We start from the raw sequence: 26,583 nt of genomic DNA on the forward strand, positions 1-26,583 counted from the left end.
TATTTAGTTTGAAAATAATATTAAAACATGATGAAGATAGCACTTTCATAAAATATTTGATTTGAAACAGTACAATAAGAAATTTATATATAGAAAGTGTATTTCTTTTGCAAAAATCAAACCATTTAAGAGGCCAGAAAAAGAACCTTCTGATGTATTAATTGCTGCACTTCACATATATATATTCGCATTGCATGCATACATATGTAGACAAAAGAGTTTGCGAAGGCAAGGCCAGTGGGGATGAACTAGTACTAGTATAGTGCTTGCAAATAAAGAAGATAAGATGGGTGAACATCATGCATGTGTAGGTGTGTGGTGTTGCCCCCACTACTTTAGGTACGGTTCGAGCTGGGAATGGGATGGATGGACAATATATGCACGCAACGCAACGCGCGCTTGCAAGACTCCAGAAATGTCATTATGCACCTACAATGACGTCCCAACCTCCAACCATCTTCTCCTTCATTCTCCTGCATCATATCATCGTTTGCTACCTCCATCTCCACTCAACTGGATTAGGCCACTAGTTAGCTAGCTATTAGTGTATCATCCACAATTAAAGGGGCTAGCGCTATAGCTACCTGGTGACCAAAATTAATCTTTACTGAGTGCTGGCAGTGGCAGGTCACTAGCTAGCTAGTGCTCATGTACGTAATAAATTGTCATGCATGGATCGACGATTAGTATATCTGCTATCTAGATATCAGAGATAGTTTAATTAACGCAAATCAAATAGATAAAGAAAACATATATAGTGGGAATTTAACAATTAATTGTACGCGCGGAAAATCATTATAATATATCAGTTGATCTCCTTTGAAAAAGGTGAGAACATTCTTGGTTGAAATTTAATTAACTATATATCAGATCATTAATTGGTTACAATGTTGCAACTAGGTACATATATATGTACGACGCATGCATGTGCAATTACACAAGAGTATATTTCTACTTACAAGATTATTTTTTGTGTCCTTGTATATATATATACGAATTACTTACAGCTGGTACGTACAGTTAGTTAGTATAGACCACCTGCATCTAGCATGCAGCACATATATATAACAACCATATAAACATATATATAGTAGTAACAGAAAAAAGACAGACATGAGAATTAGATCCGAAAAAGCGAAAATTAACTCTTACTGTAAACACGTACACAGGCTTAATTACACTGCAAGAGTACTAGAGTGCTCGTCGATCAGTTGATGAGCTTCAGGAGGGGCGGGCCGGGCTGAATTAATTCGGAATAATCATCTTAATTATGCAGATAGATATATAGATGGATATAGAGAGAAATTAATTAAGGATCGATGATACTAATTCTTCATTAATTCGATGAAGATCAGATCAGATGTCGACGACGCAGGCGGCGGCTCGCTGGAACCTGAAGTAGCCGGCGCCGCCGCCGGAATTGGAGCCGTAGCTCCCCCGGCCGTCGTTGACGACGAGCAGGGCGGGGCACCTGACACGGAGGTGGTAGCTGCTGGTGATGAAGGCGCCGGCCTTGAAGCGGATCCAGCCGTCGACGCGGACGGTGACGAGCAGGTAGCCGGCGGTCTCGTCCTGGGTGATGGAGACGGCGAGGTTGGGCGGCAGCTGGACGTTGTTGCCGGAGAGGAAGGGGGACCAGACGGTGAGGTCCGGGTGGCCCTGGTACACCGGCGGGAGCGAGGTCGGGACGGTGATGCGGAGGCCCTTGTACTCGGCGTAGACGTCGGCGCGGTCGAAGTAGATGCCGACGCGCTCGTTGGAGTTGCGGGCGGCGAGGGTGGCCTGCATGGTGACGGCGAGGTTGGAGTAGTAGTAGCTGTTGGCGGCGCCACCGGTGGTGACGTTGAGGCAGACGACGGTGAGGTCGTTGAGGTAGAAGTGAGGCTTGGTGGGGCGGAGGACGAGCCAGACGATGAGGACGATGAGCAGCAGGAGGAGGATGATGGCGAAGATGACCGCGCAGCACCGGCGGTACAGCCGCTGCCGCTCGCACTCCTTGTGCTGCTCGCAGTGCTTGATCGACATTCCTTCTCTTCCAATTCCTACCTACTGTATCTACAATTTCTTCTTCCTGCTTCTTTCTTGATTGCTTCAGTTCCTTCCTTACTTAATTACTGCTTTCAATTCACCACCTGAGAGTCTCTAATCTTAAAAACAATGGAGACGTCGAGAGTGAGTGAGTGAGGAGGAGGAGAAGAAGATGAACAAGCAAGTGAAGTGAAGAGAAGAGAAGAGAAGATAGATAGAAGAGCTACTACTGCTATGGTTGGTGAGGTGTGGCTGGCACATCTATCGTTCGATCGACGGCTACATGTGGCTTCTTACTTTCTCTCTGTTAATTTGTGATTAATTTGCACACTCCAGGCTTCCAGTAATGTAACGTATATATTATTCTTACAAGACACTTACTGTATATGTTCAGAACGATTAATTTGACTGGATCGATCGATGCATCTAGCTAGCTTACTTGCTAACACTGTCGTGCATCGATCAGCTAGTACCAAGTTCTTCCGGCCGTGTGTTGCCAAATCACCCCGGCCTACCTATATGTCTGTATGTCTGCATTTTAAATGTGCCAAATTAAGCAAACAATTCAGTCTGGTCAGTAGTATTTGTTAGTTTTCAAGTGAAAGTAATTAGTACCAGTACTACATGCATATATATGAGCTACTACTTTCCTAGCTAGCTAGTGCACGGTACTATTTAGGAGAAGAGTGGTGAGGAGAAATTAATCAGTGGAATTACAAGTGTTGAGTGTGGCATTAGCAGCAGGGAGAGATGCATGACAAACAGAGAGCTAGCTGCTCTGCGTGGCGGCAGGTAGGGCGTCAAATTCAGACAAGTCCATTTCAACATCAACTTTTTTTTTGTTTCTGTTTTAATTTATTTTCTAAAAGAAAAAAAAGGGGGGACAGGACGATCGAGAAAAAGCTAGCTTGGATGATCGATATATATTAAATCCAGGTATATATATATATATATATATATATATACCACAGGTAAGTTTAGGTGAATTGAAGATAGGCTGATGACATCGTCTCACAATTTTGATCTAAATATTGTTTGCTCCAGTAACTGCACGTTTAGTTACATATGTATATATGTAGCATAGCATGGATCATCTCATCCCTCATCACCTCACATGCTCGTGTCGACTTTTCTGCCGGTCGGTCAATTAATAATCCATCGTCTCATTATGTAAAAAATAAATAGTCCATGCTATAGCATGATATATTATTGCTATCGAGCAACATATATGGATATGATGCATGCCTACTAAGGCCATGTTTAGATCCTTTAAAATAGCAAAAAATTACTATTTTAAAATTACTTTTTGGCAAAATAAATCTAAACACTAGGGTAGGAAACTAACAATTTTATATTTAGCATTTGGCAGTCTGGGCTAACAAATTTCGCCCAAAAGTGTATAGGGACGTAGACCACCCCTCACAAATACGCAACTTTTGCATGTCTCTAAACACCAACTCGTAAAAATGCAATGCTAAAACTTTTGCCATTTGTCATTTACCTTTCCAAATGCCTCTAAACAGGCCCTAAACCAAATGGAACTAGCAGATTAATTAATTCAAAATTTACTTAATAAGAAAGTTAAGCAAAAATAAGTAAAAGCAGAATGAAAATATGCATGATCTATATGTCCACCGATATGTGCATGCATGCATGATCGAACCACCACTTGTTTAATTTAATTTGAACCAATTTTACTATCTTTAAGAAGTACTGGGAGTAGGCATGAACTAATTAGGTAGAGCTTCACCTTACCTTTTAAAAAATCTTAAATAATACTTAAAAATCTTCAAAAATAGAAAAATTTAGCGTGCTATAAGATTTTGATATAAAAAATCTATTGAGTCATATAAATCGAAATTTAGAGATGATTTAATATGTTTTTGGACCCCGACTCACGGGGCAGCCCGTGAGTCACGACTCATTTTAGCAAATAGAGCAATTTTATCATCCTTGAGGAGGTACCATGAGGTACACTATTTTCTATGTAAAATTTAGCACCTTTTAGTACCTAATGTATCAAGAGATACCAAATTTTACATAAAAAACAGTGGTACCTCTTGGTACCTTCTCAAGGATAGAAAAAAGCTCTAGCAAATATATATATATATATATATATATATATATACATATATATAAAAGAGCAATTTTACCATCTTTAAGAGTTACTAAGAGTTACCACTATTTTCTATGTAAAATTTGATACCTCTTGTTACCTTAGATACTAAAAGATATAAAATTTTATATAGAAAAGAGTGGTACCTTTTTAAGGATGATATATATATATATAAATATATATATATATATATATATATATATATATATATTTGATCATGACAAGATGCAATTTTAGGCACAATATGTACAGTAGCTAGTGGATTGAGATAGATATATCATATATATAGTGGAGTGCTGTAGTGAGCGAGGGAATCTCCCTTGCTGGTCCACCCCAGCCCCAGGCACGCATCAACAACAGTACCTGTATTTATTAATGACACTAATTAACACACACATATATATAATCCTCTATTTACACAAGAATATACTACGTGCGTACTAGTGTACTACTGGCACACAGTGTCGAATTTAGGATTTTAGCTAAAGGTATACTCATTGAAAAATTATTATGTAAATTTGATAAATTTATTTTAGCAAAGCGGTAACAATAATAAAATTAACACATGATTATATATATGAATTAAGTAACCCATATTTCTATTCGGATAATTTTTTACCGGTTGCTGCCCCGAACTTCTTGCCAACCCACCTGCCAATTCGAACTTTTGAGCTGCCTTGCACAACAACACTATGCCTAACAGATTCAGAAATATATGGAAATTTTGTCTCAGTTTCTAGCATGTCCTTGTAGTTTGCGTATAAGTCTCTCTTTTTATTATTATTCCATCGTAAAAGATTTACATTATTAAATTACAAACAGTTTATATATCTTTACATGGTACGTACACGTTCTCCCTTAATTCTAAAATATAAGTTGTTCCAAAGTTTTTCAAGGAGAATAAAGAGAGATAAATTAAACATGATGGTTGTGGTTGACATGAGAAGGTAGACATCAGAAGTAATTGACGGATTGTTGTAATAAAGGTTTGTTTCCAAAAACGTTGGAGGATTGTCCAAGGATATAGCTAGCTAGATTTAGTGGTAACCCCGCAAATTCACACTCCAAAAAAAGATGAATTCAAATCTGCGGTTTGCACAGCTTTGGGTTTTTAACATACAGTTCCAGGGGAAAATGTTGTTTCCGAGGAAAACTTAAAATATATTACCGTACGAAAGAAGAGGAGCACCTTTCATTACAGATCAGCATATATAATCCTCCTTACTATTCTTATTAGAAAAAAAGTTAAAACGTACATCTAAGAATATAAAACGAGAAGAGCGAGTGCCTTTGTTACTTACTACTAGCACATATAATCCCCCCTAGTTATCTCTCTATGTTTATATATATAGGTGGTTGTCTCTGTCTGAAAAGGAAAAAAAAAGAAAAGAAAAAGGTGATATGTAAGTAGTTATCAGGTGAGGTGAGGTATATACTCCATCCAGGCCCAATTAAAGGTGACAGGCAAAGACAAAAAGCGAATAAAGGCAGCAGAAATGCGCAGACTCTCGTCGATCTGTCTACACACACACACTTGAATCTTTGGTTGAGAAGTTCAGCTAAGAACCAGTGCTCCCCCTCTCTCTCTCTCTCTCGCACACACACATATATATATTCATGGAAGAGCCCTTATTATTTCCCTTAACAATAGCTTGGGTTTAATTTTTCTCCCTAAAACCATGTATAACGGCTCCTTCAACTTTCAAACACAGGTTAAAGTACCTCCTTAATTAGCCTATCGGCTGCTAGCGTTGGTGACGATCATATATATCTATCTGGATCATCCAGGCCATCCATGATATGCTACACACCACTCTATCTTCTTACTTGTACGTAGACTTAACTTATTCAGATTTCCTCGTTTTCCGCATATACACATGTTGTCTAAACTATTAAACGGTGTATTTTTTATGAAAATTTTTAATAGAAAAGTTACTTTTAAAAATCATATTAATCTATATAATTTTTATAATTAATAATTAATTAATCATGCATGAACTAATATATTACTATGTTTTTCACGACGGATAACTAAACATTATCTCTTATTTGCCGAACGCGCCTTGATTTTACGGTTTTTTATCAAAGTTTATTTTCTAGCCTTGGTTTTAAATCACCAAAATATTTACATAATAATTTCATTTATTAATATATCATTTAGTTTTTTTATGAAACACCGAAGAATCTCCCTCTATTAAGCCCAATTAGGAGCTACTACCAACCTGCACTGTGACGTACGTCAGCTCCTACTACCGTACACGTGTTCAGCTAGCTACTATCCAGCTAGTCTTCTCAAATCTTCACGTTCATACGGCAACAAATTTTTTTCCAAAATTTGGACACCTAAATCAAGCATTAAATATGGAAAAAATCTTAAGACGAATCTTTTGTGCCTAATTAGCCTATGATTAGACATAAGTGCTACAGTAACCAACATGTGTTAATGACGGATTAATTAGGCTCAAAAGATTCGTCTCGTGGTTTCTAGGCTAGCCGTGAAATTCGTTTTTTTCATTCGTGTCCGAAAACCCCTTCCGACATCCGGTCAAATATTTGACGTGACACTTCTCCCAAAAATTTTCTCAATCTAAACACCACCTAACTCAAGGTACTATTTATTTATTTAGATTTCAAAAAAAGGTATGTAGTACTATTTATTTGTATAATTTGCCTACTAATCAATTTATTATTTCCTTCATTCTACGATATAAAACTTTCTGATCTTGCATAAATTCATATATGTGCTAATTAATCTAGATGTATATACAAAATATGTACATCCAGACAGACATAGAGAAAATCTTATAACATGGAACAGAGGGAGTATCGTTTATTTTCCTTCAAAAATTGCTATATCTTTATTTTTAATCAAGATCATAGAAAAATGAATCAAATTAGTTTCATTAAATTCATACTTGGAACATATTTGTGTAGTATATTAATTTTGTTTCACTAACACATAAAACACCAAATTAATTTTAATAAATCCACAATTGAATATATATATATATATATATATATATTAAAGTATATTAGTTTTTCTTAAAGATACTTCTATATTTATATAAACTTAGTGAAACTTAAAAATGTTTGATTTATGATTTAGAACAAACTAAAACTAACTTATAATATAAAATGGTGGAAGCGTGTGTTCGAAGCTTGCACCAACCGTCTATAACAAAAATCCCAGACCTTTGGTTGTAGGCGGTCATACCAATTTTTATGGGAGGTGTGTGTGTGTGTGTGTGTGTGTGTATATATATATATATATATATATATATATATATATATATATATATATATATGTCAGACAATTTTTATGGGAGGTGTTTTTTTTTTTCTGAAAAATGTTTAGAGAATTGGAGCTTATCGCTACTATCACAACTCACAAGCAGATCTTAATTTTAGGTTCCGTATATATGTAAAAATAAAAACTCACTAGCTATCATCTACTTACTGTAAAATAAAGATACTAGTTCTTTTTGAAGTACGTAGGGCTACGCACGCGCAGATTTAATTTGGATCGATTCCTTCCATGTACGCAACGGCCACGACGTACCATCGACGACTAGATCAATCCATCTATCTAATCTATCTCATCATTGACTTTGTCGCTCGATCGATCCTCTTGCATGCGCTGACCGTCTCTTCCTTAAATTTCCTATATCTCGATCTCCTTCCAGCTCTCTTTAATTCCAAGTTACATGTATACATGCATCATCCATCGATATGCATGATCGGGTTAATCCCTTCATTTTCGCGTTTTGAATTTGTTTCAAATTGAACTTCTTCGAATGTGCCAAGTTAATTAATAAATTATGACCATTTTCAACACATCAGGTGAACCTGTTCGTTGGTGGATTAACTAATTTAATATCGCGTATATATGTTGCTATATGTTTTCTTATTAAATTGGTTGAACATTAAGATATTTAATTTAGAATAAACCTAGAGTATCTTTGGAAGTATTATGGAATGGAGTGAGAGTATAAATAAGACTACCTATGTACAGCTATACATGCATGTCACAGTTGATCAAAATATATTACCGCTGACTATTGAAGCATATGGGATTATCTAATAAAAAATATTCAAAAGTTTTTTACGTACATGAAAATTAAACTTTTAGATACAACTATAAGATAATGATAGTGTAGTTATTACATTGTAACCACCCTTGTAACAAGTATATGAATTGTATATAAATATAAACAAAGGTGAGTAGCCTATATGTTTCCTACAGTTGGTAAGATATGTTTCCTACAGCCTTGCATGTATGAATCTCTATGCACATTGGACGATCAGAAATTGTAAGTTGCTTCTCATAAAAATTAAAAAGTGTCGCATGTTCTCTAGCAAAACCACTGAAACAAATGTCATCCTCCTCCTGCTTTCAGCCGCCTATATATATTGAAATGGATTATTTGCTTTATGCTTCAAACAAAATGTATTTTCCGAAAAAAGTTACTATATTTATTAAACCACTTGTTGTAACTTACTTTTTAAATTTATTCATAAAAAACTTAACTTATTTTTATAATTAAATTAATAATTCATGACAACAGTCCACTCAATATATAATCTAAATAAATGGCGTCTAAAACATTTCGAATATCTAGTAAAAACATTTTGAGTAATTAAGAAAAAGGACTGCGGGGTTTGACACCATCAAAACATGCCAAAGCACAATAAGGACGTACTACTACTAGTACTTTCCAATAATTTTTTTTATTTTCTAAATCTTTTTAATAAATAATTTTATTACTAAACCTCCAGGGAAAATATTTTCACCGTACGAACCTTTTGGCCACGCCACCAACATTGGCGTGGCAAAACGATTTGTCCCGCTGTCCCGCCGCTGACATTGGCATGGCAAGGCCATGCCACGCCAACCAGGCTGCGTGACAGCGTTTTTACCACGCCACCAACATTGGTGGGGCCAAAAGGTTTAGTTTTGAAAAAAAATTTACCCGGTGATTTAGTAATAAAATTACTCGCTAAAAAGGTTTATTTAATAAAAAATTTCACTTTCCATTCAATTCCAGTCAAACCCAGCAGCCTGCTGCTTGAATTCAGTCTTAACTGACTCTCCAATATGATCTCCATCAATCAGGCACCTCACATTTCTTATGTACATGTAGGAGTATATATACTCCGAGCTAGCTAACTTCAACAACCAATGTTATACTCCCTCCGATTTTATTTTATTTAACTCCGTAGAATTTTAGATATATATTTGATTATTTGTTTTATTTAAAAATTTAATACAAATATGCAAAATTATAAAGTATTTTAAATTTTCTTTGGTAACAAATCAAATCATAAAAATAATTAATAATTATATATTTTTTAACACGAATGGTGAAACGTAGACTAAAAACCAACAACAAAAAAACTAGAGGGTATTTCTTTTGGAATGCTCCTTTTCATATTCTACACAGTAGTTGTTCGCAGGGACTCAACTAGCTAGTGTAGTTTTCAAGATTTTAAATTTATTTTCTATGTTGGAGTGTAATTTTCAGTTTATATTTAGGTTTTGTTTGGCAGAGTTAGGTTATGAGAAGCACCTGGTGAGGATTTGGAAAACTACTTTTCCTAGCTTCTATTTCTAGTTTATTTTCTGAATTCGACAACTATATATTCTTATAATCTGAGTAATATTTGGAGCCTCAAACAGTCGAAGATTATGTAGGCCATGTTCGGCTAATGGTTACTTATCCGTATAAAAAACGTAATAATAGATTAGTACATGATTAATTAATTATTAATTATTAAAAATTATAAAATAGATTAATATGATTTTTAAAGCAACTTTCCTACATATTTTTTTCTTCAAAAAATATACCATTTAACCGTTCGGGAAGCGTGCACAAAAAACGAGAGAATCTATGGTTAGTAATGGGAGGAGAAGAACGTGGCCGTAATAAGCTGCAGTTGCTAAAAACTCCTCCAAACATAACCTTAAGCTTGCATGGGAGTATGGCTGCAACCCTAGCACCCCCTACTCCCATCTCTACACACACACACATATATATATATAAGCATACAAATTTGAACTAATTAAATATTACCGTAGTTTTTCAAGCATGTTTGCTCTTGACTACTACTTTTATTTCATATTATAAATCATTCTATGTTTGTTCTAAGTCAAACCTCAATACGTTTAACCTAGTTTATAAAAAATATTAATATCCACGACACTAAATTAGTTTCACTAAATACATCATTGAATATATTTTATACCACATTAATTTTGTATTAAAAATATTGCTATATTCTATATAGTCAAACCTGAAAATGTTAAGTTACACAAACTCAAAGTGACTTTATAATATGAAATTGAGGGAGTAGTCCAGAGCAAACATGCTTGGAAAACTGTGGTAATATTTAATTAATTGAAATTTGTATACTTTAATTTGCTAAAGGAAACATTCCAACATGATTACTGAAATCTCACCGCATATTAATTTCAAAGAAGCCCTTGAAATGGTACTAATATATTATGATGATTCTACACACAAAAAATCCTCATATAATTAGCTACCTGATAATAAATCAGCACATTTCTTTCGCATAGTCTGGGTTGAAATGAAAAATCGTAGAAAATAAAACCCCTCCATCCAAATCGATCAAAGCCTGTTAAGATATAAGACTTTAATAAAAGAATTATTCTACGTACTAGGATAAAAAAAATTACACAAAATCAATATTATTAGATTTGTTCAAAAAATACTTTCATCCAGTTGTGTTTTAATCATACAAATGATATATCGGTAAAACAATCGTTAGCTAAAGTGTTATCGCAATGAAATAAAATAGAGTGTATATATTTTTGGAATTAAGGAGGGAGAAATATAATAAGAAAATAGGTAATTTCATGGCTTGATCGTTGAGCTAGCATGCATATATCTCAGAGATGAATTAGGGAAGCTTCTTGATCGTGGAAAAAAGTGGTTATCTAGCTATAATAAATACATTGGCAGTAAAGTAGTAAAGGGACACTCATGCATATGTCTGACGACTTGGCCGTCTCACTCAACTCTTAGCTCAAATAATAGACAGCTGAGGAGAAAGTGGAGTGCACCGTACCAATGAAAGCAATCCACGTACGTACATATAAAGCAAGGACACATTCAGCAGCAGAGATGGATCGACTGAGCTGAGGTTAATTAATTTGACGTTGTCAAAGGCATTATATATATATATATATATACTTTATTTTATTGGTGATAGCTACTTTACTACTCAGTATGTAGCTCGCTTGATATATATTACTAGCTACTCTTATATATGTATATATATTGCAATATTGAATGGAGTGCGTTCATGCGACCTTAATTTTGTTGACTCGATCGAACCTAGCTAGCTTACTACATCTACATGTATGCATAGACGATATATACCAAATCAACGAGAGAAAAATTCAAGCAACCCTGCATTTAATATATAATTCCAATCCGATCGATGTGCAGCTATATATATATATATATATAGTGGGCTAGTACTTGCTTTCACCAATTAACCAGACGGAACCTTTCATCCATCAATTAAGCTAGCTAGCTAGAGACGACGACGACGAACACTAGCTAGCCGGCTCGATCATGGAGGAGCGATCTTCATCATCGTCGCAGCGTGGAGGCAGTCGGGAGATGCAGGGTCCACGCCCGGCGCCGCTCAAGGTCAGCAAGGACTCACACAAGATCAGGAAGCCGCAGCAGCTCCGGCAGCCGGTCATCATCTACACCATGTCGCCCAAGGTCGTCCACGCCAACCCCGCCGACTTCATGTCCGTCGTGCAGCGCCTCACCGGCGCCCCGCGCACCACGGCTCCCACGGCCACGCTCCCACTCTTCGCGCAGCCTCAGTCCAGCTCGTTCCCGTTCCAACTCCAAGATGCCTGGCCGCTCGAGGCCCAGCAGCAGCACTCGCCCGCCGCGCCCGCGCGTCTCGCCTCCATCGAGCAAGCGGCAGCACGGAGCTCCTCCGGCGGCGACCATGCAGTAGTAGGGCTGCCGCCGTTGCCGAGCATCCTGTCGCCGGTGCCGGGGTCCCTGCCAGCTATCCCAGCGAGCTTCTTCTCCCCGCCGGCCACGGCCAGTGCGTTGGGCGAGCTGATCAGCCCACCATTTCTTGGCGCTGCGCCGTCGCCGTCTCCAATGGGTGGCGCTGGCGCCTACTATTGGGATATCTTCAACAACATCAACATTATGCAGCATCAGCAGCAGCAATACCACCATCAAAACTAAACCAAATCCTGATCGATTAATTTCGTCGATCAATTCAGATGATTTGATGCGGTCGTCGATCGTCATTAATTACATTTGGTATATATGCATTTAATTTCTTAGTCTTAGCTACTTATATTAGGGTTTACCACACAAATCTGAAATTTTGGAATCCACATTTTTATAGATATATATAGGACATAAAAGGAGAAGATCAACTGTAACTGAATTATGCTAGCTAGCAGCTGCAAGGATAGGATAGGATTACCTAGCTTCATCGGCTGCACACCTGCCAATCGATTTTCTCCGCATATTATTGAACTTGCTCTCATTTTTCATTTGTTAAGGCACCCCATTTAATTTGGAGGTGGTGATATATTCATCAGCAAAACTATGTAATTTATATTCACTTCATTCTTTCTCGATGCATATAAACTACATGTATGTAAACCAATTATACTTTTTGATTATTTATGAGAAAGGTGCACGACAGATCACTAAACTTGTTCATGTGCATCATTTAGGTTCTCGTACTTTTAAAATACATATATAAATCCTTATAAAAATATGTCATCTAGATCCCAAACTACCATAAACCCTTTAAATTTCACGTGGCTCTAATGGATAAAAGGTTAACAGACATGCATATTTCATATGTGTATGTACTACTATGTATGCATGCATTGGCGATGGGTGAACGACGTACTCATTGCAATATTCACTTGGGCATGATCCATAATCCTGTAACGTGACGATAGTTTCAAAGAAAAGGCAACAAAAGTATGTGAGAAGCACAATAAATAAGAGCCGTGAACTGAGTGTAGCTTACCTAGCTCATAGGTTCCTTGCGGTAAAACCTACCCATCTAAACTTTGTCTGCAGCTTGGATCTACGGTTAATTATTATTTTGGTGCTAGGAGATATATCCATTAATAATGAATCGCAACTATCAATCTTAAGAAATTCTGGACTAGTCTCCTGGCAGTACTCAGAAAACGGGGTGTGCATAGTAGTGATACGCCCTACAGACAATTATAAATGTGATTACATCACATATCGTATTTATATTATAGAATAAAGTGTTATTTGATATGACTTGTTCATGAAACTCTTTATTTGATACATTGTTATTTCTAAATGATCCTAATTGTAATATAAGATCAAGTACAAATATTAATTAGTTGATAATCATATCTCATAGATGGTATTGAGATACTAAATAAATAATGTGGACACATGTTATTGGATAGACACACTTTTAAACACTAATATAGATATAAATGGGCTACCAGTTGGCCTTTAGTAACGTTGGTGTAGAATCTTTAAACCAAAAATTATCATGGTTCTCACAATATATATATAGAGGTTTATTTGGGATTGTCAAACCCTCCTCGGACAGTTATAAAGTAATATTCATGTTTATTAAAACATGTACAGTGATGTACGAATGATCAAGATGTGATTTGTCCCTTCTAGTTAATAGGAGGGATATCTTTGGGCCCTTGGATGTAATAGATGATGGAAGTGTATGTCCGTTATGATGGATGATTGACGAGTCAATTATAAGTTAAGTTATCTAATATAGTATCAAAAGAATGATTGAGCTATTAAGGACATATGTTCAAAGACAGAGGCTACCAAAAACTTTTATCTGATCCACGTTGAACCTAATCTAATACTACATATCCTGCCAGATTTTAATGGATACCGTGTGACCTCGGAAGTGTGCAGTGCCCACAGGCCTGCAGAGCCGTTGATGCGGGATTGGACGGTCTACACGACCACAGACGACCCAGTCGTACAGCGTTCTCTGAATTGTTCCTCCTTGTCATCCGACCTATCAATTACTAGTATCAACCTGTGAAACATCTCCCAGAAAGAAAAACTCATATCAACTTGCAAAAGTAAAGGAAAAGAAATCTTGTCCGGCGTCAGAAAATCACCTTATGATTTTTGTGTATTGTAATTATGTTTCAATTTTGTAACCCTCCGGTTTGGGAATTTTGGTTCAAGAACTTGCCTGAACGCCAAGGATTACAGTCCCTCGTGTCCTGCTAGTACTCTAGTAGGGATAAAAAGTCAAACAATATATTTATAAAAAAATAATTTATAAATAATTATTTTATATACGTATTCTTAGGGGTGGTATAGTTTTGACTGAAGGCCCTGGACCTGATGTATACCTAGTATGGTTCTTTCATAACATGATATGGAGCACATAATTATAACAGATCACACAATAATGATGTGATATGAAAAGGGTCAAGTGTTTTGTTGTAACTACTTGAACTTCCAATCTAGTACATGTGAAAAAAGAGACATGTAAACTCTGTTGGAAAATTACGAAATATGTTGTTGAATGCAATAAGTTCACTTTTCATCCCTCAAGTATACATCAAGTTTATGAGATGTCTCTAAACCTCAATACTAAAAATCTCCGCCACTAAATTATACAAAATCATGCAATTTTAGTCCTATGGCAGTATGCATTCCTGTTTTCACTGAAGTGGCATACTAGTCAGCACAAATAATTTTTAAAAGGTATGCAGAGCCCACATGTCAGGCTCCCTCTTCTTCTCTTCTTTTCTTCCAAACCCGGCGTCGGCACATAGCTCCGCCGCAATGTAGGGCTGCCATCGCCGGAGCATTCGTGGCCATAATCAAAACAAAACTTGATTAGTAAGTTAGATCATTACCAAGTGAAGGTAAGGTCTTTGGTACCGTCCGGTCAGTTGCTGGCAAACTTCATGATTAAACAGAGTATCACTACTAAACTAGGTGATTCAGAGATCACTTGCCGAACATGGCAGCTGAGAATTGAGACAGGAAAGTTTTAACGATGAGACTTTCTTAAACTTGAGCAGAGAACATTGGGTCACAGAAATGTACCTGGTTGATCAGTGCGCCAGTGAGCAGCAAACCCAGGTGAATCTTCCTCTCAGAATCGCGTGACGCCGACCACTCCTTCTGCACCAGGCTCAGTCAGCTTTCCTCCCCCCAGCCCGTCGCCCACCATCGATGCCCCACCTGCCAGCCACCGCCTCCCACCCCCCAGCTCGTCGGCCGCCACTACAGTCGCCATCTGCGCCCCAGCCCGCCAGCCGCTGACGCCCGCCCCTAGCTCGTCGACCATCTAGTCGCTCACGCCACCCGTTGGCCGTCGCCTCTTGCCCCCAGCCCATCGGCCGCCGCTACCACCCTCTAACCCACTGGCCGTTGAAGCCCGCCCCCAGACCGTCGCCCACCCAACCGCTCGCGCCCCACCCGTCGGCCACCGCCTCTCTCCCCCAGCCCATCGGCTGTCGCTACCGCCCGTGCTCCAGCTGCCAGCAAGGAAGAAGCATGGCAGAGAAGAGAGGTAGGGGAGAGAGAGATAGGATGAAACAAAAACCTGATATATGGACCCACCGTATATCACCTAAACAAAACCGATAAAAAAAACAAGTCAATCAAATTAAGGGGTACATATTTCTGGTTTCAGAGTGAAAAGGCACCTCAGACAGACTTAACGTTAAGTTGAAAGACCTCCAGTTATTCCTTGTTAAATTACATAAGGCATTCTGCTCTCAACTGGTTTGTGCTCTCAACTGGTTTGCACGCATTCTATTTCAATAGTTCATTGTTCTTTCCCACTCTAGCCTTTCCAAGCATTTGTTACATATGAATGATTCGTTTGCGCTATTTGTGTAAATTTACATACATGTAGTTTTCTGGACGATCAATGGCTTTGGGTTTGTGACTTTCGGTGACATGCAAGAAGGCCATGCATGGAAGAAGCCATTGAGGCAGGCTATGAATGGAAGGAATATTACTGTTTGAAAGGCCTGAAGTCTGTCTGGTCTGATTGACATCCGTAAACCTTGTATATACATGTATTGATCTCATGGTAAATAAACTTGTCATGGTTCTGTTGTTGAACCTGTTTTCAGTCACTGTTGGACAGATTGTTGACTTCATGCTGAATTGTCTGTCTTTAGCAATGGGAATATGGGCGCTTGATCCTCCAAATTAAAAAGTGAATGTGCACAGAATTTCTTCATTATTTAAAACCCGTTTTTAGATAGTCCAACCTTGAATATATATCTGTCATGAAATCTGGCCGATTCTCTTTTGGCACATTGTTTGTATTTAAATCTATTATCAAATTATTTAGGCGTGGACTAATCCGCCTCGTTTATTATTTGTAAAAGAGTTATTCAGCTGTTTTATCAACTGGATGTGATCTCTTTTCAACTCCTTTTCTACTGCTATATTGCTGGAACATTTGTAAGTTTAGGGCATCCTATTTTTGCTTTTGCCTATGCTTATAAGCCAAAATTTAAATTTTTAACCTTAAATTTAAAACTGATTTTTAGGTTTTTTAATCATATTTATATAATTATTTTTCATTTATAAATATGCAGTTGAAAAGGCCAAACAATAAGAGTGTTAATGTACGACCAAGATAATTAGTAGCATTGCCAGGAAATGTCTTAGCTCACAACAGATTCAGTTTCAGTACATAATAACATAAATCTGATGCGGCTTTTGGCAGTGCCGGCTGTATGATGTCTTGGCCTGGTCTTGGTCTTTTTAAGAGACCAAATCAAAGTTGATGGTGTGCTATCCAGTAGACTGAAAGATTCTGAAGCAAATAACTAAAGAATGGAGTAACACACACGTACAGGAGTAGAGGACAAGCCAAGTCCAATATATATAAATAAAATACCGTACTACAGTATATAACAGTATTCACTGTTGTATAAATACAAAATCCGAACTAAGGAGTTACCTGCAACAACTATAATCTTTCGCTCTACCAACTGATCAGCTAAGGTCAGCGAAATTGCCATTGATCAAAAGCAAACGATGGTCATCTATTGAAATGCACAACAGTGAATGCTATCAAATCGACAAGTGCATATATACGCATATACCTTCATTTGAAGGGAACCTAACGAAATTACATTTTGTGGAGTTGCTAAGAAAGCAACTACAAGTTAGCTCGTTTTACCAAAATGAAAAAAAAATATAACAAAGAGCAAGATAACCTTTTGTATGGTGCTCTATTGAGGTGATTTCTTCTGTATCTTAGCTCTAGAACGCCGACTGCCTCCCCTGCTGTTTGCCTGCTCAACAACATGCTCAACTAAGACCTGATGTTCATAACAGAAGATCATATGCGGTTCAGAACAATCCAAACCTATCATACTACGGTGGGCTACACATAAGAAACCCAATGTGTGGTTTCTACTATTGAAGTACCTCTACTGACCACTGAGTACAGTAACAAAAACTGACAAGTCTGTTATATGAATGAAAATTGCATATCATTCCTACCTGGGAATGCTGTAAGATGTCTTCAAGTTCAATGACAATCTCTGCGAAAACGGGCCGAACATCAGGATCTTCGTCCCAACATTGCTGAATCAGTTTTGACAATCTTGGGTGCACACTTGAGGGAATCTCCAAGCGAAATCCCTATTTTTAAGGAAGCAAGGAGTTATGAATGAGTCAATGTGGATTTCTGTTGAAAGAAACACAGGGTAGACAAAATAATTTGCAAGCTTGTCATTATTCATGTTCATTTTCTGTCTTCTTTTAATATCCTTGGAAGTGTGGTACTTGTTGAGTTATGATCCAAATCCCTAATAGAAAGGGCAACTTCGACGGAGCAAAGTGGAGGCCCGTCGCCAGGAGGCTTGGGCCACATTGGGTTGAAACGGACTCTACGGATTTTAGGGTTTCACCTTATATATACCTCTTGTAAGCCGTCATGTGGTGTTGTAACTCCATCTCGATATAGTGAAGATATTTGCTGGCTAGCGCCCGTGTTTTTTTCTCTCCTGCTTTAGGAGAGTTTTCCACGTTAAATCTTATGTCTTCTATGATTGATCTATTGTATTTATCATTTATTTGCCTATTGTTTTCTAACAGTACTTTGGTGGTGTTCGATCTTGTGATTTACATGGATATATAATGCACATCCCCTACAACTCAAAATATTTTGGAATTTCCTCGAATCTTTTGCATCGGATGACTTGGAGGTAGCACCAAAGGGAAAGAAAGCATTTTTTTCCTCGAGATGACTGGTATCAGTTACATACCTGCCTAACTCCTAGTGCAGCCTGTAAGGGTGTCATATTATCATATGGGACCTAAGAATTAAGATTGCAGCATTACTGTTAATAATCACAATATGGTATATTCAAAAAAGAATTAAGCTCAAGCAGAATGTACAACAGGGCCAACCTTCGAAGTTACCAGCTCCCACAGAACAATAGCAAAGCTGAACACATCTGCTTTGTGATCATAAGGTTTATGGTTAATGATCTGTCAAGACAAGCAGCAACTATGAGCTTCTCACCCAAAAGAATGAAAAAAAATCTTGCTTCCAAACCGCAGCCAGAACTTCTCTTAACACAAAGATAATTTCAAACTGGTACACAATGCATCCATCTTTTCCACCATCAATCAGTTAGGCAATTACGCTCACATAACAGGTTAAAAAAGTTGCAAAGGCATCTTAGACGCCAAGGGACACTGTTTGACCCAATATCTCTCAGAACTGATACCATAATAATATTTCAGTGATGCTGCGTAGGGAACTTAAGAAGTGCAACTTGAACCCTCACATTATTGCTGGGTGGTTCATCACTCTCTTAATTAACAAAAGTTGGAGATTCTCCATTTTGGTCTGTATGTCATTGCCCACTCCTCATTTGTCTAATACTACCTGATTGGTGCTTCTAGACTCAAATCTTCTTCAGTGTGGAGTCACCTAATAACGTATCTCACACGAAGCAGCATTTTAAAACCTTAGGCTACATTAAACTCGTAAATTGGTTACACAAAATCTCAACACCAAGTGACTCCTAAAAGCAACGCATAGTTAAGTGAGGAGGAGGCATGCTTCATTCCAGAAAAACCTGAACCAAGGAGCCCATGCTTCATAAGAGCAAATAAAGCACCACTCAAAAGTCAAAAGCAAAAGGCTGACTGGTAATGTAGATAACAACGAAAACTAGGAAAGTTGAGAAACACCGAAGCTTCCTAAAAGTTCTTTTTTATTTGGGAAAAAATAGCATGAGTCTCAAAGGGCAAAAATTAAAAGGTCAATCGTACCTCGGGCGCCATCCATCTGTAGGTTCCAGTTTCAGCAGTCATTTGTCCCACCTGATTTCCTTGTCGAGCCACACCAAAGTCTGCAATCTTTACTACCTATTTCCAGAAGCACATTTAGGAGATTAGGCCATTTTTATTAAAGACTCGGTATTATATCTGGTTTTGCTAACCTGCAGACATGCAAATTCAGGAAAAAAAAAAGGATTTTTTAAAGACAATGACAAACAACAAGGAATATTTGAAGTCAAGTTTTTAAGCAATTCAACGTGTACTTTATAAATGAATTTAATGTGTGTATATTAGTGAAACTAATAAAGATTTCTTGGAGATTTAAAACCCTGTAGAAAATGCTCTTCAGGCCATCACTAGTTTGTAAGATGTGGATTGCACATCTTTACATATTTCAAAGAAAATCAAATGACTGAAACGGAAAACATACATGATGCTGTAAGATCGACAACCATGATATATTTTCTAAATCTCACTACCATGTATTAGAAAGGCAAAAGGAAACAAGAACCGAGAAGAACATTAAACATACATACTTGATGATAACCTATGAGCAGGTTTGCAGTCTTCAGATCTCTATGAATGATGTTATTCTGATGCAGATAATCCATCCCCTTTGAAATACTGATAGCAATCCTTAAAACCGTAAGAGGGTCCAAAACATTCTTTTGCTTATGGAGGAATTCGTATAGATTCCCTCCAGGCATGTATTCTGAAAGAAATAGAACCAACCATAAGACAACAGGTGATTTCAGTAAGCCAGAAAAAACATGAAGATTTATTCAAATACTGAATGCAATTATGCAAGTCTAACACCAAAGCAACCTGCCTGCATACCGATAGAACTAAAACTGCATGGATATGCTAACAAACAGCACCCATATTTCAGAAAGACTCAACGAGAGCATAGAAAAGGAAATTAAAAACACACACACAGTAGGTTTAATAAATTAAAAATGCCAACAATGATTAGTTGATCTATACGATGCATAATAGACTATACACCATTTTCTTGATAGTATCAACACCTCAAAATTATATAGCCTACCTGAAGAACCTCAGATAGATGACCACTTATGTTTACATTAATAACTAACACTAGTTTGTGTTTCAAGCCTGCGGGTGTGCGCAGACATGACAACAACAGCATTGTTTATGCAGGTCCATACCATGTAATCAAATATAAAAAGAAATAAATGCTACCTGTTACAATGCAATACTTTGGAGGCCTTGTGCATGCCCCATAAAATTGAAGAATATTTTCGTGATTAACACTCCTGGAGGAAAATATCTTGAATAAGTCAGAGTAAAATGAAACCCACAAATTTCAGCAGTTTATAGAAAACTTGCCTAAGAATAAGTATTTCCTGCAAGAACTCAACTTCTGACGGATTGTTGTAAGGAGAAGTTCTGAGAATCTTTACAGCAACATCAACACCATTGTAAGTTCCTCGAAATCTGTTAAACAGAGCACAGATGAGACTGGATTGAAAATTACTCTTGCATGGTTTTGTCTACCAGAGCCAAAACTAGGTTAATAGTATCCATGATAATTTTTCAATTTGCTTCTTGGCAATATATCACGGCATTTCCTGGTCAATGGAATCCAGCAACATATTACGGTTCTGTAGAGGATACAGGGTGTCACCAGAGAGGTGCGAATAATGGAAACTTGTAGTAAATTAATCCTATGGTAAATGGTGATCATGCTATAATGTTAGCAGTTTTTTTTTTAGTTCTTTTTTCCTTCTTCTTTTACTGTTTGTGTTTTGCAGTTTGGCTGTTTCCCTTCCCCTGTTCCCTCCTTCCCCTGTACTCTGTCATTCTGTTTTGTTGGGCTTTATTCCTCTTAATACAAAAATACATGAGTCTGGCGCGTATTCCAGAAAAAAAAAATGTTAGCAGATTTCAAGTGCCAAATAGTTCTTACAAATCAGCAGAAGATCCAGTCGCAATCTTTTCCCCCGTTGTTAGCAAGTTCCAGTCAATTTCAGAATCTCCAACCTGCTGTTGTAGCTCAAGTATTTTCTCAGAGGCGGAAGAATCTGTTGAATTAGATGATGATGCCTACATATTGCACGGAATAATGTAGCTCTGTTAGGAAATGTTGGGTATTTCATTCTGGATGAAACTAGAGTATTGCACTGCATGTACAAAGAACAGGTGAGACACAAGAAAGAATCATGTGGATGGCTTGTGGTGACTGGAAAGTCTGAAACTGACAGGAATTCCAAGTGCATCATACATTTTTGCGCGATAATTCCTCCTTAATCTTGATGATCAAATCATCTGTGTCCTGCATGTAAAGTAGGAAAAAATAAGTGCGCATGCAACCCTTGCGTATACAAGACAAAGTAATTAAAGATGTGTGTGAGTGAAATAAATTGAGAAATAGTTAAGATGTAGAAACAGGGCATGGTTACAGTTTACCTCTGTGTGCCAGCCATCAACAACAAAAACGTCCAAACAAAAGCCATCAGTTGTTGAGTAAACATGGGCTTCGCGAATATTCAATCCAACCTCGGAGAGCAATGCAGTTAGCTGTTGAAGGATTATGGATGAAGGTAATGCAAGGTATACATACATGCATACAAAGGACGATAGTAAGAGAGAAGGTTGGCATTACCCTGCTAAGAAGCTTGGGCTTGTCGAGGGAAGAGAAAATAATCTCATGAAGAAGTTTAGTTTTTTGATCCCTGTAAGGAAGTGGAGTGAAACAAGGTAGTGTAGGGCGATTGAATCGATCATAAATAGAGCAGAAAGAAAGAAGAGAGAGAGAGAGAGAGAGAGAGAGAGAGAGAGAGAGTACCTAGAGGAGATGGAGATGGAGCCCCCAAGAGGCTTTGACTTAGTTCTTCTGTCCAAGCTGAGGGTGTGGCATGGTGGGGCGGCGGCGGAATCAGGAACGCACTGGCCGGTGATGAGTATTAATTGAATGAGTGAGCGAGAGTGAAAGAGGAAGAAGGAAGAGGAAGGACCTTGTGGAAGCGGGCGTGGAAGACGGGGCGGTTTTGCGGGTGGGCGCAGCGGGAGAGGATGGTCCAGTGGAGGAGGAGGTCGTCGGGGCGGTGGACGCCGAGGTCGAAGAGGTATCTGTCGGGGAGGCGCGCCAGGTGAGGGAGGAACGCCGACGCCTCCTCCGGGAACTCCTCCTCCCTGTACGTCTGCACCATGCGCTCGTACAGCTTCATCTTCATCTCCTCGGGGTCCTTCTCCTTCACCTGCACCTCCCCCGCCCACCACCTCGAGCTCCAGCTCTCCCCCATGCCTTCCCCCGCACTCACCTACACCAAGACGACGAGGCCAAACAAATAAATACCCAAAGCCAAATTTGAACCCAGTTTAGTTCCATTTCACTTCATTTTGAGAATATTGCTCTTCTTCTTCTTCTTATCCAGAGCAGATATTGTAACGCCTCGCCTGACGACTTTTTTGCTTTCTGACTCCCACCGCAGTTTCTTTTCTTTTCCATAGAAGAAAAACAAAGCTGACTCACCCGTGACGTATGTACCTCCCCATTTTTAATACTCCACTTCCTCTCTACTTTACCCCCCAAACAAATTATATATTCAACAATGAAACTTGCCAACGTTTCTTCTCCCTCTAACGCCATGTTTTTATATGGAGACAAGTCCACGTTTCACTATCAACTATGCCCTGTTTATAAGCTGATTTTTACATTAATCGGTATAATCCTAAACAAACAAAAAAAACTTTTATAAGGCTTTGTAAAGCCAGAAGCTACTCATACACGGTTAAGCCAAAAGTTGGGTCTAAGTTTTTTCTTTTTTGGCTTATTTCAAATAAAGGTAGCACCCTATCAATAAATTTAAAACTTTTAAAAATTATTACATATTATCCTAATTAGTTATATAAAATTTATTAGATATATGATGGGAGAGAACGAGGAAATGTAAACATTTGGACCATGGACCAGACTTAAATGGTTTCAAATAGTTAAGGACCAAAATTAACCGATGGCATAGCTTAATGGCTAAATTACCAAATAATTTTCTGATCGCTACTAACGGCATAAATAAATGAATTTAAAACCAGTGTAAACAAATTTCACTAGAGTTTAATTAATTAAGCGGCATTGCTATGAGCAGAGGAAGATACAAGAGCGTACGGAGGAAATTAGGATGAAATGCTACAGTATAATTCGCGAACGTAGAGTATCTAGGCATTTTTTTTTGTTAATTATCTATTTGTGATCTATCTTTTTAACTTTAAGACTTTATAGGCAAGTTCATACGGATGTTATTGATGAATTTAGAAAGTCTTATAATATGAAGCAAAGGTAATACATAATATACTAATCGATATTAAGTGCCTATAATAAAATCATTAATCAGAGGTGAGCGCACATGTATTCAAATGTTTGTGTTGATACATTACTACGAAGAAAAAAAAAAGAGGTACATTTTACTCCCTCAAATAATTCACCGGAGCACAATCCCTTAAATTAGTTATTATCATATTTTACAACACAATCAATTGAGAGCAATCCCTAATTATATTTGTCATTTTTTTTTATCTATATAGGTTGTATTTTACATTGAAATTTTGTAGATATGAAGGGTGCATTACTGATTATGTCTCACTCGTTGTCCAAGTCGGAAGTAGTAAAGATCGATTCTAAAGTCCATATAAATAGTCAAAAAAAATTAAAAAAATTCTTTTATTTTCACAATAGTATCATGTACGGTCGTAAAATATTTAGCTCCAAATACGACATGTATAAAAACAGAGATGGTTTTAAGAGTAAAGTGAAGAATTGAGGGGTCGGCCAATCCAATGGAATTTTTTTAAGTAAGATGGCCTTTTAATTTGCCCCTTTAATGAAGACAAAATTGGTCGGAACAACCAACACAATAAGTTTAATACCAAGCCAAGCGTACATACTTAGGACGCAGGTGCAGTGTTGTGCCTGCTTTTAAAATTAGATGCATACATCGATCGAACGTGTTGTTAATTTAGGAGTAGATACCAATATATATCACAATCAGTACCAACTTGCTAATATTGATTTAAGCAAATTAAAAGTCAGTCGATTGTCTTGCTCTGTTATTCATAGATCAAGTCGTCATTCACTAGACCAATTAAGAAGTAATTTAGTTGCTGCCGGCCGGCCGCCTTGTTCATCTCACCCAATGTAAAACACATTCATTGCTTTCTTGAATCTTAATTAATGGGCGGTTTTGTCCATCCAATGAAACTCTCTTGCCTTCATTTGTCCGACATGATGATTTATCAACAACTGGATATAAAAAGCTTTTAATTAAAATCTTCTGGATAGCAAATTATTGTCCCCTATGGCATGGCACACTAAATACAGCTGAATTTACCTCCTGTATTTGTAAGTTGGTACGCTGTGCCCACGGCCTGTGGATAGTTTATTTGTGGCTGCAGCTAATTAAGCAGCAGTTGGCTGTCACGCAGCGCCGTAACAGGACGCCGATCGAGCAGCCCACAATTCAAAGACCCCTCTTATACTACTATAATAATCTTGTGTGATATATTTTTTTTCTATAAATAAACTCATTAATTAATTAGAGCGAGTACTATTATACTGTTAACAGAAATTACAAGATTAAGTGTAAGATTAAATGGTGAGATGCAGTAGATAAGGAATTTTTTCAATTTTCAATTTTATTTATTAAATAATTTACAAATTTAATTTTACATTTCAAAAAATCACAAAACTAACCTCCTGCCGCCCTCTAGGAGGATGGAAAGGTGACATGGCAAACGGCTACTCGGTCACAACGAATGGACGGAAACGGCAGCACGATAAATTTTACATTTGGACCCTTCCGCCCTCTGTAAGGGCATCAAGAACCTAAATACAAAATTTATCGTGCCGCTTGGGAATTTTTCGATTGAATCACGGTTAGATATGTATATGTATAACGTATGCAATTGTTTGATCACAAATAGTACCTTGGCTCAGTGGTTACTATCTCTCTTCTATTAGGAGACATAAGGTCGAATCCTCACAAGAGTATATTTTCTTCCTATTTTTGTCAACCTGAAAAAAATCAAAGAAAATATGCTACTACCAGGGCTCGACCTCCGGCCTCCTGGATAGAAGAGTGGGAAGATGACCTCTGAGCGTAATTATGATTAAACAATTACATATGTTATAGATATATGTATCTAACCGCGAATAAAAAAAGTTCTCGTTTCAATCAAAAAATTCCCACGCAACATGACAAATTTTACATTTAGACCCTTCCCGTCCTTACAGAGGACGGAAAGGTCCTAGGACGGGAAGGGTCTAAATGTAAAATTTGTCGTGCCGCTGTTTCGGGCCGTTCATTGCGACCGAGTGGCCGTTTGCCACGTCAGCTTTCCGCCCTCCTAGAGGGCGGCAGGAAGTTAGTTTTGTGAGACTTTGAAATGCAAAATTAAATTTGTAAATTATTTAATAAATAAAATTCAAAAAATTCGTAGATAAGTGACCTAGAACGGGAATGAACCATCATCCTCATATAAGAAGTAGCCTCCACACCATTTGCAGGAGAAAAAGAGAATCATACATAGTAATACATAGTAGATTGGCTAATGGTTAAAAATTAGTACGCTATAGGTGTAGAGGTGATGTGTTGTCACCTTTTAATTAATGAGTTACTCACGTGAATAAAATTAGAGGTGGCATTCACATTTATTATAAATATTGATCTTAAGCTCCAACATTGAGTATATCCAATGAAATTTATTGAAGTAATATTCACTCCGTTTTATATCATAAGTTACTCTCTCACTTTGGATTTATTCAAAATCACACATCTTCAACTTTGATCAAGTTCATAGGAAATTATATGTACTAACACTTATAGCATGAAATTAATTTATTTTAATCCACCATTAAATGTATGGTTCATAGGAAAATATGGATCAAATTCATAGGAAAATACATCAACTTTGATCAAGTCCATCTATTGGCTCGCATGTACATTAAAATATGGAACATTTTTTTATTACATACACTTTTTACTATTTATTTTTAAAAATAATCTCTCCCAAAACTTATGTCCAAATATATATCGTGCTTCATTTACCAAGTTTGTATGTCTGAATTGCTTCTGTATCCTTAAA

The 26,583-nt window shown here is 37.4% G+C and overlaps 3 protein-coding genes across 3 annotated transcripts; 1 reads left to right on the forward strand and 2 right to left on the reverse strand.

The window, feature by feature from the left end:
* Positions 1-814: 814 nt before the first annotated feature.
* Positions 815-2,375, reverse strand: LOC102706028 (NDR1/HIN1-like protein 1). Its single transcript, XM_006658955.3, has one exon. The coding sequence runs from the start codon at positions 2,023-2,025 to the stop codon at positions 1,357-1,359; it is 669 nt and encodes a 222-aa protein (XP_006659018.2). The 5' UTR covers positions 2,026-2,375; the 3' UTR covers positions 815-1,356.
* Positions 2,376-11,745: 9,370 nt separating this feature from the next.
* Positions 11,746-12,390, forward strand: LOC102709301 (protein MKS1-like). The gene has a single exon (XM_006659671.2). The coding sequence runs from the start codon at positions 11,746-11,748 to the stop codon at positions 12,388-12,390; it is 645 nt and encodes a 214-aa protein (XP_006659734.2).
* A 4,853-nt stretch (positions 12,391-17,243) lies between these two features.
* On the reverse strand, positions 17,244-22,933 carry LOC102709586 (serine/threonine-protein kinase STY8-like). Its single transcript, XM_015840661.2, has 14 exons — positions 22,461-22,933; positions 22,292-22,392; positions 22,109-22,178; positions 21,913-22,023; positions 21,728-21,778; positions 21,413-21,549; positions 20,833-20,940; positions 20,686-20,759; positions 20,019-20,194; positions 19,474-19,569; positions 18,601-18,681; positions 18,456-18,506; positions 17,689-17,829; positions 17,244-17,477 (listed from the first exon to the last, which is right to left on the reverse strand). The coding sequence occupies exons 1-14, from the start codon at positions 22,746-22,748 to the stop codon at positions 17,415-17,417; spliced, it is 1,548 nt and encodes a 515-aa protein (XP_015696147.1). The 5' UTR covers positions 22,749-22,933; the 3' UTR covers positions 17,244-17,414.
* Positions 22,934-26,583: the final 3,650 nt, after the last annotated feature.

The sequence above is a fragment of the Oryza brachyantha genome, chromosome 8 (assembly GCF_000231095.2).
Source record: "Oryza brachyantha chromosome 8, ObraRS2, whole genome shotgun sequence".
Classification (NCBI taxonomy): Eukaryota; Viridiplantae; Streptophyta; class Magnoliopsida; order Poales; family Poaceae; genus Oryza; species Oryza brachyantha.

What these genes read in the sequence shown, in the direction of transcription:
- LOC102709586 (XM_015840661.2), bottom strand. Translation starts at nt 22,748, where the DNA reads ATGGGGGAGAGCTGGAGCTCGAGGTGGTGGGCGGGGGAGGTGCAGGTG. An exon ending in ACTGGATCTTCTGCTGATTT is followed by an intron (nt 20,941 to 21,412) that starts GTAAGAACTATT and finishes TCTGTTTAACAG; the next exon opens with ATTTCGAGGAACTTACAATG. An exon ending in TGCTCATAGGTTATCATCAA is followed by an intron (nt 19,570 to 20,018) that starts GTATGTATGTTT and finishes TTCTGGAAATAG; the next exon opens with GTAGTAAAGATTGCAGACTT.
- LOC102706028 (XM_006658955.3), bottom strand. Translation starts at nt 2,025, where the DNA reads ATGTCGATCAAGCACTGCGAGCAGCACAAGGAGTGCGAGCGGCAGCGG.
- LOC102709301 (XM_006659671.2), top strand. Translation starts at nt 11,746, where the DNA reads ATGGAGGAGCGATCTTCATCATCGTCGCAGCGTGGAGGCAGTCGGGAG.